Source organism: Bombyx mori, chromosome 4, assembly GCF_030269925.1.
Source record: "Bombyx mori chromosome 4, ASM3026992v2".
In the NCBI taxonomy this organism is placed as follows: Eukaryota; Metazoa; Arthropoda; class Insecta; order Lepidoptera; family Bombycidae; genus Bombyx; species Bombyx mori.
This window is the reverse complement of record NC_085110.1, coordinates 8,547,381-8,566,042: the sequence shown is the minus strand read 5'-3', so window position 1 is coordinate 8,566,042 and position 18,662 is coordinate 8,547,381. Positions and strand designations below refer to the sequence as shown.

Here is an 18,662-nt window from a genome sequence, read left to right as displayed (position 1 = left end):
GGAGTAAAATTCTGTGGACTGACGAATGCCGAGTAGCCTTAAGAACTCCAGACGGACGTGTGTGGAGAAGGCATGGGGAGAGGTTTCTGCCAATCACTACCAGGCAAACCGTCAGTTTCCACGGTGGGTCCGTTATGGTTTGGGGAGGCATCTCTTCAGACACATGCACAGAGTTGGTAGTTGTTGAAGGTCGTCTAACAGCAGTGCGATACATTGAAGAGATCCTTCAGAAACATGTTTTACCATTCGTGGGATTCATCGGGAGCGAAGATTTCATGATCATGCAAGATAATGCCCGACCTCACACAGCACGTTGCGTTGAAGATTACCTGTCGGAGCTGAGCATCAGAAAATCCCATAGAACATGTCTGGGATATGCTTAAAAGGCGAATTCGATCCAGTCCCAACCGTCCAAAGACCATCAGTCAGTTGAAAACTACCCTGGTGGCCGCCTAGGAAGAAATACCCCAGGTGGACGTTAAAAACATTATCCATAACATGCCTCGTATGCAGGCGGTTATCAGGGCCAGAGATGGAAATACCCGTTATTAATTTTAAGTAGCATATCCTAATTATGTAAAAAAAAACAAAAGATTTTTAAACATAGACCTGTAATGACCTTTTTGTAATTTTCACAAATTTTAACAAGTTTAACTCGCTTTTTGTTCATTAATCATTTGCATTTAAGTTCCAAATAAAGATTTAATTTTTACCACAAAAAAGAACCTTGTGTCGCGTTTCATTTTGATAATAAACCATATAACGCGCTTAGGCCACATTCCGTGCCGCTGAGTTTATATAGGTCTATGATACCAACACACTTTTTGATATCGACGATGATGACGTATTTTTTATACCTGGGCTCACCCCAAGGACGCCCAGCCGACGGAGCCTTCGAGGCGAATCGAAGGCTCTGAAACGTCGGCCGTCTCGGTACGGCAGCCCGTCGGGCCGCCCAGACGGTGCCGCTGGTGTCCCGGAATATGGGCCCGGCCCTGGGATCTTACTCTATATGTATGTACGTATTGCATTAGAAAAATTGGTATCTGCCTACGGGATTCGAACACCGGTATTATTAATTAAATTATTCGATTAAAGACTAGATTTCTCACTGATCTAGTATTTTTTATTTCATTTAGGGTTTTGAGAGGATCCAGCCATGTTTTGATATGCACCATTGGGCAGAGGAGGTCCAATAAATATGTCTAGTAAATAATATTGAATTTATGTCTAGTAAATAATATTGAATTTAGCGGAAGTTCAAACCATTGAAGCTTCAATAATTACTGAAAACTGCAATCAGTTTAATGAAAAAATTCAACTCTAACATTTTGTTATCATATTTTCTCTAATAGAAAAAAAAGTTGTGCTGTCCTTTTTGTATATGAGTCGACTATTATCAAAGGCGGCAATCTGACTTTTGGACAATGATTGGTAAATCAGAAAAACGAATTATTGACTTTGTATTCCATTGGCAGTCACACAACTCTTCGGAACGACATCTTAGATAAATAACAGGTTAACTATTAATCTTTATTTAATGCAGGTTTTGAACCGTATTCTTTGAAGGAGACGATTATATTCAAATAAATCTGTATTGACATATCAATAAAGATGTTTTGTCCAAATGCACAGATTGCCACCTTTGATAATAGACGACTCATATAATACCTTATCAGATTTCAACAGGAAAAAAACGCGGGAAACCTTTGAATTTGGCGGGCGCGGTTTTTGTTTGAATTTGTTGAAAAATATTTTTTTTTAATCTATTAAGTGATCAGAATAGTTAAAACTTGTATATATTTGTAATTTTTATTATTATTTAAATTTTTTTGTATTTTATTCTTTTTTTCTTCGAGTTGGGGTAAGTTTTTTATATTTATATGAACGAGCCTCCGGACCCGGGGGGCACAGCGCCCCCCGCGGTTGCATTTGTCACAATCTCCAACGAATCCGGAATGGATTCTGACTGCTCTTTGGTGTCTAAAAGGAAGCTGAAGCGTAACCAGCTCCACAAAATTTGTAAAAATTGTAACAAAAGGAAAAGAAAAAATAATACAGAAACATTTAAACAATCGGACTGTCAATGCAAAGACGAATTTACTGAGAGCACTATTGATTTGCCTGCACCTGGTCCTTGCACTGATACATCTTCAAAGCCCGTTCCTCCCACTGATATGTCTCATAAAGCCTCCACACAAATTGGTAGGGCTAGTTATGATGCCAATGACCACGGCCCGTTTGTGGTACACGTGCAGAAAATACAGTCTGCTGATGATGATGGTACAACATTACACCCAGTTGTGTTTGGCAGATTTTTAAAAAAAAATTTTTTCAAAAATATTGTTAATGGAAGTTTGAAACGTATTGGCCGAAATAAAATGACACTTTCTTTTAATAATTATACAGACGCTAACAGCTTTGTCACTTCAAACTGCTTAGCTACAAACAACATGAAGGCTTTTATCCCAACTTTTAACATTACGAGGATGGGTTTAGTTAGGGGAGTCCCAACTGAGTGGTCCCCTGAAGATATTATGCAGAACACTAATGTACCCATTGGGTGTGGGGAAATTCTGAAAATTAGAAGACTAAACTATAAAGTCATGATAAACAACACACCCACATGGAAACCTTTGCAAACAGTCGTGTTTACATTTGATGGACAAGTTTTGCCCAAACGTGTATTTATGTGTTATAATTCTATGCCTGTTAAATTGTATATATACCCAACCATCCAGTGCTTTAATTGTTGCCGCTTTGGGCACACCAAGGTCCAATGTAGGTCAAAGCCCAGGTGCTTCAAGTGTGGTCAGGGCCACACTGGAGATACTTGTAATGTGGAGGAAGACTGTGTATCTTGCTGCTTATGTTCTGGGCTGCACTTTGCTTCGAGCAAAAAGTGTCCAGAGTACATGAGACAAACAGATATTAAAGTAACAATGGCAGAGAATAGCTTATCCTATATTGAAGCGTCAAAATTACATCCCCCCATTTCTAAATCATTTGCTGATATTGTATCCTCTCTCCCAACTAAATCTGTTCCTGGTGGAAGTACAGTATTGCCTGGTTCACCATCCTCACGTACAATATCTTATAAAAAAACAGTCTTCACTAAACCCAGAACTCCTCCTCAACACAGTAAAGGTTTTGATCATGTAGCACATGAGTCTCTTGTAAGGGACTACAATATGCCAGAGCCTTCTAATGGATGTGCATTACCATCCTCGTCTAATGCAAATTCACAACAGACAATAGCAGAGTTAATTACTATATTGATCAAATTACTTTCTGAACCCAATTTATCTATACCGTCCCACGCTGCTAATTTAATTCGTACTTATACTAATATTAATAATGGCCAACATGGACAAGTTAGTTCAATGGAATTGCCGCAGTATTATAAACAAAAAGCATGAAATTATACATATTATAAATACTTTTAATCCTTTTATATTTTCTCTATCTGAAACCTGGCTAAAGCCAGATTTTGTATTCAAAATCCCTGGTTATTCGTGCTTAAGAGAAGACAGGGCTGATGGATATGGTGGTGTATGCCTACTCATCAGAAACTCTAGCACCTTTTCTTCCTTCCCTCTCCCTTCACATAGTAACTGCTTTTCTGTCATTGCAGCTATTGTTGATGGTATCTGTTTTGTCTCTATCTATGTCCCTCATCCCTCCTTGCAAATCTTCAATGAAATTAAAAACTTAATTTCAGTTCTTCCTCGGCCTTTCATGATTCTGGGTGATTTCAACTCTCATCACACATCTTGGGGTAGTTCAGTATCTAATAGTTATGGTTATGAATTATTAGATATCTTAGACATGTATAGCCTGTGCATTTTAAACTCGGGTTCTCCTACTCGCCTCACAAAGCCTGGTGAAGTAATTAGTGCCATTGACCTGTCCATTTGTACTCCCCAGTTAGCATCTTCTCTATCTTGGTCTACTTTGTGTTCCACTTATAATAGTGATCACTATCCCATAATCATTTCATTTCCCTGTAAAAAAAAGGATACAATGTGTATTCAAAACTCTCGCCTCAAACACAAAATCATAGACTCTAAATGGAGTCAATACACGTTATTAATAGAAGAGAAAATTAATAATTGCTCAGAAGTTAATGTCATAGATAATAATTATTTCAAAGCTATTTTGTTAGAATCGGCTGATAATGTTTTTCCAAAGAAAAAGCCGCGTAGTAATAAGTTGTCATCTCCACCGTGGTGGGATGAAGAATGTACCAATGCTATACAGAAACGCAAGGCAGCAGAGCGTAATTATCGCAATAATATGTCTATGAAAAACTACGAGGCATTAATGACTATAATGAAAGAGGTTAGAAAACTATTTAAAAAAAAGAAATTTGACGGGTGGAGGAAATTTTGTAGCACTATATCACCTGAAACACATGCTACTGTCATATGGCGAAATATCAAAAGATTTAGATCAGCTGTCAATCCTTCTAACGCATTGTTGCTGCCTATAGAATTAGCAGATCAATTCCTTGATCGTTTGGCTCCTCCTTCTGCTCCACTCAACGATCCTATCCTGTCTTATAAGCAATATAACTCTGATGCCCCTTCTCTAAATCTAACTTTTACGTTAGTGGAGTTAAAAGGTGTATTAAATCACGTCAAAGACAGTGCTCCAGGGGAAGATGGGATTCCATATTCCTTTTTGTCTCACCTTGGCGAAAAAGGATTAAATTACTTTTTAAATTTAATAAATAAAATTTTACTGACAGGTGACATTCCACCGTCATGGCGAAGTCAAATAGTATTGCCATTTTTAAAGCCGTCTAAGGTACAATCTGATATCAAATCATATCGTCCGATAGTTTTGTCATCGGTGATCACAAAAGTTGTTGAACATTTAATTAAAAATCGGCTTGAATGGTATATAGAAAATAACGAATATCTGTCCCAAACTCAGTTTGGATTTCGAAAAGGTAAAAGTGTGGGGGACAATTTAGGCATATTAGTTACGGATATTCGTAATGCTTTCTCAGATAAAAAGTCAGTAGTTGCTGCTTTTTTGGATATTAATTCGGCTTATGATAACGTTCTATTACATATTCTAAAAAGTAAATTAGATAAATTAAAGGTTCCCTATTTTTTAACTAATTCCATTGTAAATCTTCTTTCGGAGAGGAAAATTATTTTAGATGTTGGCGGCCCTTATAAGCCTAGTAGGCTGGTATGGAGAGGTTTGCCACAGGGGTCTGTTCTGAGTCCTTTATTGTACAATATTTATACATATGATCTAGAAGGTTCAGTCGGAGATTCAGCAAGTTTATTACAGTATGCCGATGACTTGGTTATTTATGCCTCTGATATGTCTGTAAGTACTGCTGAACGATATGTTTCCTCCTCTTTATCTTTGCTAAAAATCTGGATGGATGCAAATGGCCTTGATCTGTCTCCCTCAAAAAGTACTGTTGTACTTTTCACCAAATCCCGTACTCCTTGCTCACTTAATATAACATATGATGGGGATATATTACCCATTAGGAATCAAGTTAAGTTCTTAGGAGCTATTCTTGATTCTAAACTAACGGGTCAACCACACTGCGAATTTGTGGTTAGTAAATGTGAGCGAAACTTGAACATGCTGAGATGTCTCGGTGGGGTTTGGTGGGGTGCTCACCCGGCTACACTGAGGTTGGTGTATAATGCTGTCATTAGAAGTGTACTGGATTTTGGGACCTTTTTCTTAGACCCAGGTAATGTGGCTGGCTTTAGAAAACTAGATCTCATACAGTCTAGGGCTTTGAGGATTGTTTCTGGTGCCATGAAATCGAGTCCGGTTAATGCTCTGCAAATAGAATGTTGTGACCCTCCTTTAAACTTAAGACGTCAATATCTGTCCGATAGATTCATTTTTAGAATTGTTCAGTTCCATAATCATCCCCTCATTTCGAAACTAGAGTTTCTTTCTAAAAAAGTACCCTCTTCACATAAACCTTTACCTTGTCTGTTAAAAAGTTTCCTGAAATTCAAACAATTACAAGCCCCAACTCATTCTTTTCAGGTGCTTCCTTTATTTGGCGCTTCTTATGATTCTCTCTTACTTTCTCCAGTGATTTGCTTTTCTCTTGGCATTGAAAAATCTGATTTTAATGCCAATGAAAATTTTAATTGCAATGTCAATAGTAAATGGCCTAACTGGCATCAAATTTATACAGATGCATCTAAACACTCCAGTGGGTGTGTTGGTGTTGGAGTGTATCACAAACAGTACAACATAGTTCAGAAAATTAAATTACCTCCGGAATCATCGGTCTTTACCGGTGAATGTTTTGGACTATTAAAAGCTCTTGAATATGTGCTGTCTTTCAAACTAAAAAAAACCGTTGTATTTACTGATTCCTTAAGTGCATTACAGAGCTTAGCAAAATTTTCACTAAAACTTAACCCTTTTTTTCATGTAATATTTGAATGTAAGAGAAAGCTGTTGCACTGCCAATCACACAACTATTTAGTATCATTTTGTTGGGTACCTAGTCACTGTGGCATATCTGGAAATGTGAAAGCTGACAGTTTGGCCAACAGTGCTACTGTGACCGGTGACGTATACCCGTACAAGAATTTTGGCCATGATCTTGCTGCTTTGCCCGGCATATGCCTCCACAAATCGTGGAATATGTGTTGGGAAGAGAGCGGCCGGATTAAGGGTCGTTTCTTGTATGCTATACAGTCTTCCGTTCCCAGGAAGCCATGGTTTGCCAAATTGTCGTTTGGTAAAACCGCCACTTCTACTATAATTCGTATGCGTCTGGGACATAACAGCCTTCCAGTTCATTTGCACAAACTTGGTATCGTAACTGGTACCGCCTGTGAGTGTGGCGAGAGTTATTGTGACCTGAATCATATTTTCTTTGCTTGTTCTTTATATGATCATTCTTCCTTATATACTTCTTTAGTATCTGTCTCTGTTCCCCTTCCTACTAATATTTCTTTACTTCTTCGAGATTTTAATCCCCTTGTATATAGTATTTTAAGTAGGTTTATTTTAAATAATAACATTAAACTATAATTTTGATTTATTTTCCCTGTTATATAATTATTCTGATTTTTTTTGTAAATTCAATTCGTTCTAAATCATTTATGTTTTGTTGCGATAAGTTTCCTTCGTTTTTTATTATTTATAAACTGTAAATAAATAAAACGGCGAATTATAAAAACATTATTACTTGACGCTGGCTAATGCACAAAACGTGCCAGAGCCAAAAATAAAGAAGAAGAAGAAGAAGATTTCAACAGACTTTTAATAGTGGGTCTCCTTTACTACGACTTTCACAATGAACTGTGAACTAGGGTTTTTAGTCGAGTCTTGTTTCGATGCTTACACTAGCTAACCCGACTCCAAGACTCTGCGCATCACTACTCAGTTTGTCGTATTCTTCATTTAATAAGTGTATAATCTATGGTATTCTTTTTAAAGTTCGTTTCGAAGAGAACGTGACCGTCAAAATGGTGTGTAAATTAAACAATTTTAAATCTAATGCTATTCTATTAATCGAGTGCTTTAAGGGCGAATGAAACTACACGGATGTTACTTATTAATGTTTTTGTGACAATAATGCTTTTATTTTTATGTTTACATTCAAAACACCACATAAATAAGTGTTTAATACGCTATTCAATAAATAATAATATAATTTTCAGCGAATCCAGTTTATTGTTTCCGAGTTTTACTGTTAATTTATCATAATTCGAGATACTACGTAGTGAATTAGTATTTCAGTAAGGTTTAACCTAAAAGTGAAACTCAAAATGTTATTGCAGGGCAAAGTGAAGTGTTCAGAATTAAGGACAAAAGATAAAAAGGAGCTATTCAAACAGCTTGAGGAGCTAAAGACAGAATTAACAAATCTTCGGGTTGCTAAAGTTACTGGTGGAGTTGCTTCTAAACTGTCCAAGATGTAAGTATTCAATACAGTATTTTTTTTTAAATTTGGAATGTTATTTTGATAACAAAAAATAACAACTCCCACACAAAATCCCTATATTTCTTTAAAAAAGGATTTTGCACTTTTAAACAATTTTCAAGAATATTCTAAAAATCCCTAAGCCATTTATAGTTAAAGTTGTAAGGCATTGTAAACTTTTTAAAAACATCAAGAAAATTGATTTGACTGATTCAAATATCAGCAACATATGAAACATATGAAAAATTTCAAAACAGGCCATCCACTGATTAGGTTTTGAAGGGCTCATATGCCAGTTCCTAACTTTCTCTTACTTTTACTACTTTATTTTCTTATGAGAATAAGTGAATGATACATTTTTTAAAGTTATATAGTGAAAATGCAAATACATAATAATTATACTTCAAAAGTTACTGAAGCAAAATAATACATTAAGTAGTGAAACCACAAAGTGACCAAGCAGAGATTCATGAAGGGATGTTAAGCCTTTATCGTTGCTAATAGACGTCAGCCTAGCCAGGGGCACCACCAAATCATTGCCTACCATGAGCTCATATACCCATTAAGAAATTAATTAAAAAAAGTTAATAATGCTATCAATATAATTGAGGGTGCCAATTTTAATAGAATACTAAGTACAACTTCAGCAGTTGATGATAATGTATACAAAAACATTCAATCATTTTCTAGTTTCCATTTTGCACCCTTGAATTAACTGCTGCTTTATGTACCACAAGTTATGACTCGACAATGCAGTAGTTTTTTTTTTCTAGTATGGTTTAAATCATTCTCAATTTTCCCCTTTAATCATTGAATTTGTTATTATACATTGTTCAAAATTGTTTTAAATACTAGAATTTCAAACGAATTTTAAATGCATGCACTTGTGTATAAAACAACATTGTGGGTTGGTATATCTTTTACTTTTTGTTAATTATGTGAGGTGTAATGATGTGGGAATTACTTTTATTTTGTACATTTGTTTTAATATGAAATAATGATAACTTATTCACCATTTAGCCCTTGGGAATGTGGGAAAATGAAACTATATTGCTGTGGGTATTTGTGTTCTGAAAACTCCACTAATATGAATTCCGACCATTAAACTGAGACTTTACTATATTCCATTTATATCACTTTGTTCATACCATTCTTCATATAACACAATATTTTATTATATAATATTTTATTATATATTCTATCTATCTATCTCTTAGGTTTATGGATGTATATATTCATTATAGATTTTTAAACTTGGCATTGGCAATAATGTTGTCACAAGAGACAGATTGTCATTCTGAAGGAAAAAAATATGTATTAGAATGAAAGGTTTACTTTATTATTATATTCTATGTTGCCTTATTTTAGTAAAAAGTGGTCACCACTGTCCATTGACATGGCAATGGCAGAGGAGTGATATAGTTTTAAATAAGAGAGATAACTTCTATTTTTTCTCTTCATTAATAATAATAATAATTAATAATAAATTGCAAATACTTTTCTGTTAGTGATTTGAACAAAAGTTTTTTTTTAGAAGTAACTGTGATTATATAGTATAGTAGATTATATATGTATAGTATGATCAAATCTGCCTCTAAACAAAGAAATACAGCATAATATTGTTTTCAATTATTATTTTTCAGCCGTGTTGTAAGAAAAGCTATCGCACGTGTTTACATTGTGTATCACCAGAAGATGAAGGTCAATCTTAGAAACCACTACAAAAACAAGAAATACAAGCCTTTAGATTTAAGAGCCAAGAAGACCCGTGCTATGCGCAAGGCTCTTACTAAACACGAAGCAAAGATCAAGACGAGGAAAGAGATCAGAAAGAAATCTCTCTTCCCACCTAGAGTCTATGCCGTTAAAGCTTGAATAAATAATTAAAATCAAAATAGATATTTTACTTCTTATTCAACCAAACTATTTATCATTTCCACACTGAATAAATATAATAATTTAAACAAATTCCTAAACGATTTTATAATTTTAATAATACATTGAATTTCGGTTATAACGACGGCGGAGGGGGCATTTTAATATCGTCGTTATATCAGTTGGTCGCTATATCCGAAATAATAAAAAGTCATGTACGTAAGTATTTACTTATCATTTATTTAATTATGGTATACACGGGTGTTATGCACTGTTTAGGTTTAGTTATTTCTGCATGCTGTAAGGTGTATTCCATTTTCATAATTCCTTCTACATCTAAATTATTTTGACCTTCACCAAATAAACAGTACTTTTCGAGCGTTGTTATAGTACATAATGCATCTCTAATTGACCAGAACCGTTGGAGGCAGGCAGTCGACAAGCTGAAACGGAGTCACGATCCTGGAGCGATGGAGAAGAAGAATTGTTGGAATTTCATTTAGATCGCTATCTTCTTCCATTTCTTTATCCCCTTTTTTGTATTTGAAGCACAGACTCAATAATTTCATTATCAGTCAGATTATCAGTAATGAACTTGATCGTCAATATTCACATAAGTTTCCCATGCTGAATAGAGGACTACTTAGCACAGATGGTCAAGCGAATGTTTTGTTTGTATGTTCTTACATACAAACAAAGCATTTGTTTGACCATCGGTGAATATAAACAAAGGTTAAGAAAGCATAATAGTTTTATGAATGAGTTTTTGCGCCTTTGCCGACTTAATAGAATATCCATAAAGGCTTGCTGGGAATCTGTCATAAATGGTTCATAAAAACAAGTCGCTTTACGCGAAATTGACGCTATATATAAAGTCGCTATAACCGAATGAATTTCTTAGGAAAGTATGCTTTAAATTCAAGGGACGCAAGTTTGACGTCGCAATAACCAAAAAGTCGTTATAACCGAGGTCGTTATTAATGAAATCCACAGGTCATACTACATGATGCATTCTTTCTTACATATACATTTTTGTGAAACCACATGTCTATTTGCTCATTTAATTTTGTCAAAATAATTATTGGCTGCTGATGTGAGTGACTTCAACGTAAGGAAGAGAATTTAGTGCACACTTTTGGAGACTAGTAAGTTTTGTATTTTCTTAAATTATATAAGTACATACTTAAGTGAATAAAGTAATTATGAGATGAGAGATATATGAACAAAAATAAATGACACAAACTTTTAATCATACCAAAAAGTTTTGTTTACAAGTCTCCCAACTACAAGAGTTTTATCCACCTTGAAGAAGTGGCTTCAGGCAGGTGTTATCGTCAGCCCGGGCGGCCTGGTAGGGCCACCGTACCGGAGATCGGAGACCGACGTCGTTGGTCGTCGACTATCACCTCGACGACCCGTCGGTCGGGCGTCCTCGGGGTGGCGCCGCGTGTCTGGTTGTAGTGTTGAGCGCGTGAACCACCCTACTCTGACCGGGTTTTGACCCCGGACGGAGATTGAACGTCGGGTGTAAGAGTGCAGGGGAGTCGTTTAGTGGGTAGGGCCCTAAAATTCCTTGGGCCCGCGGTCTTCTCCCAACACCTTGCAGATCGTCAAGTCCCGCATTCCCCGCGCGCCCCCTAGGCGCGGGGACCTCGTAGGAGGTTCGGCCCCCAGCCCGAAAAAAAAAAACTTGTGTTATCGTCAATCGTAATTCTTGTACTAACACCATAATTATTTAACCTAAAGCTTTATTTAAATTTTATTAAAAATTCAGACGCGTAAGTCATTCGAATATACATTCAGCAATCTTCAAACCCTAAACTGACCAGAATTAAAAAAAACCACCTCAGCCATTTCGTTACCACTTTTAACAGAATAATATCCAATAAATATAATTTTTTTTTTTAAATGAAATTGTAAATTATAAGAAAATACAACTAAAAAAAATAGATAATGACACAATTAACAACAATGACTAATCTAATTATCTATCTTTATCTATATATATAAAAATGAATTGCTGTTCGTTAGTCTCGAAAAACTCGAGAACGGCAGGACCGAGTGGCAAATTTTGGTCTTGAATTATTTGTGGAAGTCCAGAGAAGGTTTAAAAGGTAGATAAATACGAAAATGAAGTCGTGGCCTAACGGATAAGACGTCCGGTGCATTGAAGTCGTGGCCTAGCGGATAAGACGTCCGGTGCATTGAAGTCATGGCGAATTTACATTACGAAATTAGTGGCATGAAATTAATTTCGTGACATTAGTTTTACCAACAGTTTCACGTGTAATTTAATACTTTCGTAATGCATGCATTAATTTCATGCATGCAAATTAGTTTCGTGCCCTGCGCGATTTTTTGGTGAAATTTGTGTCATGCAACTAATTTCATAGTGTAGGTCTTCGTAGGTAGACGCAACGTGAAACTAATGTCGCGAAAGGGCCTGCGCTGTGCGGACGTGTGTATTGTTAGTTCGGATGCGCTTCAAGCGTTGAAAATGGCAAACCAACGATGGAGTACAGAAAAAAATTTAGATCTTATTAAGGAATATCAGCGACAAGAACAGAAACACCTACAGTAAAAAAGCAAAATTATCTTCACTCATTCCAAAATAGTTTTTGTAACTCTCAGGATCTTCATCTGCTAATTCAGAGATTACCTTCATTGCACCTACCTAAATGCCTTCTTGTTAACCATCCTCGAATCTACCAACGTCTTTTTTTTTTCTTGATAGCCTTTTTTTAAGTTTATAGGTATTTAAGCACTTCTTTAGCTACATTGAATAGAGCAAAATATAGCTTTGATGCTGAAGGCGCCATGGTTACTGCGATACTGTGGATTTCGCGACACTAATTTTTTTACGAAATTACTTTCGCATATATCGAAACTACTTTCGTGAAACTCAGCTCAACATGCATGACACTAATTTCGTAATGTAAATTCCGCATTACGCATTACGCATTCATGTTGAGCGATGCACCGGTGTTTGAATCTCAGGCGGGTACCAATTTTTCTAATGAAATACGTACTCAACAAATGTTCACGATCGATTTCCACGGTGAAGGAATAACGTCGTGTAATAAAAATGAAACCCGCAAATTTATAATTTGCATAATTACTGGTGGCGCATTTACGTTGTGGATGTCTATGGGCTCCAGTAACCACATAACACCAGGTGGGCTGTGAGCTCGTCCAACAATGTAATCTATAAAAAAAAAAATGCTAGGAATTAAATAAAAATAACAATTTGGTTTTCTCTTTGATGTGTCCCCCGTCGGACGGATTCCTTTTTAAGGTCTTTAGTCTATAGTTTTTTTAAGGTCCTTAAAAAAGCTTTTAGCAGATGGACCCCAGGGGGCAAACGGAACGAAAATGAAATATTTAGAGAGATTTTCATATTTCCGCCGTTTGAGGCCTTCAGCCGTTGAAGCAGCGCTGCCAGCGTTAGAATTAGTCGCAGGAAGATGTGTCGGATATTATATTTAAGGTAGGTAGGCACCCCAAGTACCGGTCGTCGTTCTGGTCAAACCCGTCGCTTGCGACGAAGGACTCTGCGAGTAAATTAACACACAGACACAGCCCAATGAGTTTCGCGCCGGATCTTGATCTGACTCACATGTAGACAGCAAATTATTGTTCGGAAACCACCGAAATAGCGCTAGTGTAGGAAGCGGAAATGGTATGATTAGCAGTTTTAAGCAAAGTGGGGTATGCTGGATTGTGGTGACGACTTATGTTCCGACACTGCGAGCACTGATCAGTGCTCTTGGAGAGAAACTCGTCCCGTTAAGGACTAAGAGTGTGCAGTCGTAGTATCCTAGGGAAATATATGACGATATAAATCGTCGCCATTAGATAGTAACCGCGAGGGGTTATACTAGCTTCACCGGACATATAAGTAAGCTCACGGGGCTCAGCCTGGCGACTTGCTAACACTAGCCTTAGGAAGGGCGAGGCTTTGCTGAATCTACCATCGGAAACGCGACTCACTGTGAAGAGCCGGCGAGAAACTGAGTGGGTTGGCCCCCATCCCTATTTACTCGTGCCTTAAATACGGATAACGTAGCCACGAAAGTGTTCAAAGATAAAAAAGTAGAATAACCTAAATTCGAAATATTTATTATACAAAACAAAATACTCACTGCTAAACGAATGATAAGCTTAAAAACCGTACAATATGAAGTTTAATTTTGTAATTTGTGATTAAAATGTCTCGATTATTATCGTTCACATCATTTTTAACCACAGACATAGATAGCCCACTGAGTTTCTCGCCGGATCTTCTCGGTGGGTCGCGTTTCCTATCCGGTGGTAGATTCTGCGAATCACTGCTCTTGCTAGAGCCAGTGTTAGCATTTAGCAACACTCCGGTTTGAGCCCCGTCAGCTCACTTACATGTTAGGGCGAAGCTGAAATAGCCTCTCAAGGCTATCAGCATAGGTAGGAAAAAAAAACATTCAGTTGATGCAAATAACGCCTAAATCGCTGTTACGCTCTTTCGCTCGTTTGGTATAATCCAATTAATAAAGCAGCTAGAGTTAAGCGTTGTTAAACAGGGTGGCCGGAACATTGACGTCAAAAAAAAATATTTAGGTCTCTCGTGTCGTGGGGTATCCGAATCACCCCTATGTATGCTCCGCGATTTTTGATAGTTTTCGAGTTATGATTTTTTTTCTAATTTTTCGATAATTTTTGACCTGACCCAATTAAAAAATATTTTTTTAAAAATTTGAAGACTTTTCGAGACTTTTTTTTGCAACTAATTTTATACAAGCTGTTCTTTTATGCATAAAATAATCAGCTTCGTAACTTTTTTGGAAGTGGTAAAGATTTTGGTGTAAAGAGAAAATTTTACGGTCGGTGAATAGGACTTACATTTTCAACTTTAAATTAAAAATCGAAACAGGTGATTAAATAGTTTCTAAGTAACTTTAAAATATGCGATAGACTCTCAACTTTCATACTCAATAAAAAAAGTAGTGCTTAACGGGCTATTTTGGCTAAAATTGACCATCAAAGACAGCGTGGTGGAAAATTCTTAAAAAACTTTTGTGTTACAAAAAAATATTTTTGGTCAATTTTATAATTTTTGAGATTAATTAATTTGTTAACTAAACAAAATTAGCTTCAGGAAAGCTAAGGTCTAAACATTTGGAAGTTATTTTTTTTTTCTTGCGGATCTAGAGATGTAAAAACGTGGGGAAACTTTTTCCTGCAATGACAATAAGCCGAGATAACCTGAGAGGATAAGAGACCGAATTATTGCTATCTTTCTCACTCGTGTTGGCGAGGGAGGGGAGCGCGCGACAATTTTCTAGTGAAGAAAAGCTGAGGCAGAAGATTACAGAAGCCGAACGTGTTATAAAAGAGAACAGGATAGCTTTTAGCCGACATACCCGATCTTGTAGACCGAATGGTAAACAGTCGACGTCGCCCTAAACACGTCATTACTGATCCTCACGATCCATTAACGGTGCTTTTAGGTACCACAAGCACCGGTCATTGTCCTCGTCGAACCTGTCGCTTATGACGAAGGGCTCGACGAGTGAATTAACCCATAGACACAGCCCTCTGAGTTTCTCGCCGGATCTTCTAAGTGGGTCGCGTTTCCGATTCAGTGGTAGATTCTGCGAAGTACCGCTCTTGCTAGGGCCAGTGTTAGCAACACACCCGGATTTAGCCCCGTGAGCTCACCTACACGTCAAGGAGAAACTGATATAGCCTCTCAAGGCTATCAGCATTTCGTATTCGTATGTCGTATCGCTCTTGTCAGAGCGGTCGTAGTCTTCGTCCAGCATCATTGGTGTGGGCAGATGTTATGCGCCTCAAGAGCAATCGCCACTCCTGCCGGTTCGTGGTGAGCCTGGTACACTCATGCAAACAGCCACCAACTGCTGACGTGATCTGGTCGGTCCATCGCATGGGCATAAAAAAATTTTTTGACATTATCATCTTTGTTTTAACTACTTCTTAATTGAAACTTTTTTTAAACAACCTCGATATGTTTTGGTTAATTTCTAGCATTCTCTATCGTTAGTTAACCTTACGAACGATAAAATTATCAAATTTTTTTTTTTGTAAGACCAAAAAAATTTAAGTATTTTCCACCTCGCTGTCTTTGAAGGCCAATTTTAGCCAAAGTAGCCCGTTAAGCACTAATTTTTTTTTATTTATTATGAAAGCTGAGAGTCTACCGCATTTTTTAAAGTCACTTAGAAACTATTTAATCACCTGTTTAGATTTTTAATTTAAAGTTGTAAATGTAAGTCTTATTCACCGACCGTAATTTTTTCTCTTTACACCAAAAATTTTACAACTTCCAAAAAAGTAACGAAGCTGGTTATTTTATGCATAAAAGTACAGCTTGTAGAAAATTAATTGTAAAAAAAAGTCCCGAAAAGTACTAATTTAAAAAAAAATTTTAGCGTGCAAGGTCGTAAATTCTCGTAAAATTAGAAAAAAAATCATAACTCGAAAACTATCAAAAATCGCGGAACACACATGGGGGTGATTCGAATACCCCACGACACGAGGGATCTAAATTTTTTTTTTGGACGACAATGTTCCGGCCACACTGTATATTATACCATTTTGTAAGTCGAGTTATCTATTCGCTCTATACTAAGTTGGCACTAATTCCTTCAGCAAATATTATATAATATTACCTACTATACCGCCCAATATAGATCTTATTTATTAAGCATATTACTATGGCACATGAGTATGTACTATTTATTTATTTTTTGGTCAGGAGGAAATCGCCGGACTTCCGCCCTCCACTGGGGATGGAGGGCGGGGCATGTCAGAGTCGAACTGACTAAAACCTCCTGTCACTCAACAACCAACGTCCGAACCTCGCATGAGACAGAACCCATGAAAAGGCAAAGAGGGGAAAGTGAAGCGCTTAGTGCGGAGCACATCTCTCCCATCACCCTACCCATCGGGACGCCGGACCGGCGGTCGTCGGCGCCACGACCACCAGCCCTCTCGGTCGGCAGGCTCGGAGCCCGCCTAGATGGCGCCGGTTAGAATGGGTTATCCTACAAGATACCCCGCTGGGTCAGAACCAGCGTGGGTCGAGGATAACCGGCCTTCCATCACCCGGATGCTCTTGCGTAAAACGGGTGCAGAGCAGCTTGCACGTCGTCTTCTTAGGCCCCCTTCGCCGGTCCCCAGACTGACATGTGAAGGGGACCCGAAACACTTAGAGGGCCAGGGCTTGGGCGAGATCCGCCTCCCTGGTCCACGCTCGACGGCGGCGGGCTTGCGCGAGTTGGTACAGTCGCAGAAGTCGAGCATCGCCAAGTATGTACTATAACTGAGAACTTTTTGGCGGGAACGCGAGGAGTGAAGTTGTGTGATTTGTTTTATCTTGTCTATTTAGTGTTTCTTTAAGTTTAAATGTGTAATAATGGTGGTTTATTAACTGTTTAATATCTGTAAAAGTGCACAAATGCGGAGAAATGAAACAAAGACGTAAATTCTCGGGATCCTCCAAAAAATCCACTGAATAAATCTCAGTAAATGACCACCATTTTACTCATTTTCATTTAATTTCATCCCAATTGATTAATGTCTCAAATTAATCATCTTCATTTCATTTCATTTCGTTTCACTCCAAATTATCATGTTTCATAAAAATAAGAATATAATAGGTTGGGAAAAAAGTCTTTTCGCATCAGTATGTATGAACTTGTAATAAAATCTCTTTGGCTATACTCTTTCTATCTGGCTGGTTTCGGTATCATTAAAAGTTTAAATTTTAAAGAAGATAATTCCAAATTCAAATTAGGAAAATGTGTGATTTTTATTTATTTTTCGTACTGTCAAGATGAGTGAATCTAATGAAGAAATTCGATAAATTTTAAAATTTTACTACAAAAATGGTAAAAATGCAACGCAAGCTGCGAAAAAACACATTTAGCTTAAGCGTTTTCCATCCGGAAATTTTGATGTCAAAGATGCACGTCGTTCTGGTCGCCCTATTATGGACAAAATTGATGCCATTATTGAAAAAGTGGAGCAAGATCGGCTAGGACGTAGCTGAAGAACTGGGAATTGACCACAAAACAGTTTTGGCGCATTTGAAAACTGGGTACACAAAAAAGCTCGTTATTTGGGTAGCTCACGAGCTCACTGAAAGAAACCTAATGAACCGTGTACTCATTTGTGATTCTTTATTACGACATAATGAAACAGAACCATTTTTAAGGAAGTTGATAACTAGTGATGAAAATTGGATCACGTAAGACAAGTACAGACGAAAAAGGTTGTGGTCAAAGGCCGGTCAGGCTTCACGACTGTGGCGAAACCCTGGTTAACTCACAACAAGGTGATGCTGTGTGTGTGGTAGGATTGGAAGGGGAATTCATTATGAGGTGTTACCACCAGGCAGGACCATCGATTCTGAACTCTACTGTAAACAACTGATGAGATTAAAGCAATACGTTGAGAGAAAGCGGCCGGATATGCTGAAGCCTAATTGGAACATGAATTAGTTTTCAAATGCATCAGCAGAGTGCGCTAAGTTCAGTGTTGAAAATAATGTGGTAAACAATAATAATTGGTTGAAAACTATTTACGGTTATTTTAAGCAATTTGGATTTTGATTATTTCATTAACATTTTTTTTTTTACGTTTTGAGTATTTTTTTTAAACGAGTTCTAAGAAAATTATGTACTTTTTAATTGAATCATCTTATTCAGATGATAGTGATGACGATGATTTGTCGAGTGTTCCAATCACGATGTTCGACCAGCCCATACCGTGGGCCCCGAAGGTCAAATATTTAGGCGTCACCCTCGACAGTAGGATGACATTCCGCCCCCACATTAAGACGGTACGCGATCGT

The 18,662-nt window shown here is 37.2% G+C and overlaps 1 protein-coding gene and 1 non-coding gene across 2 annotated transcripts; both read left to right on the top strand.

The window, feature by feature from the left end:
• The first annotated feature begins 7,439 nt into the window (after positions 1–7,439).
• On the top strand, positions 7,440–9,831 carry RpL35 (ribosomal protein L35). The gene is made up of 3 exons (NM_001043776.1): positions 7,440–7,481; positions 7,794–7,930; positions 9,580–9,831. The coding sequence occupies exons 1-3, from the start codon at positions 7,479–7,481 to the stop codon at positions 9,809–9,811; spliced, it is 372 nt and encodes a 123-aa protein (NP_001037241.1). The 5' UTR covers positions 7,440–7,478; the 3' UTR covers positions 9,812–9,831.
• A 626-nt stretch (positions 9,832–10,457) lies between these two features.
• Mir2831-2 (microRNA mir-2831-2) lies at positions 10,458–10,531 on the top strand. The gene has a single exon (NR_107430.1). It is a non-coding gene; the product is annotated as a microRNA mir-2831-2 (primary transcript).
• The last annotated feature ends 8,131 nt before the right edge of the window (positions 10,532–18,662 follow it).

Bases quoted from the DNA above. Each gene is read 5' to 3' on its own strand.
- RpL35 (NM_001043776.1), top strand. The intron at 7,931-9,579 runs GTAAGTATTCAA...ATTATTTTTCAG, and splicing joins GCTTCTAAACTGTCCAAGAT to CCGTGTTGTAAGAAAAGCTA.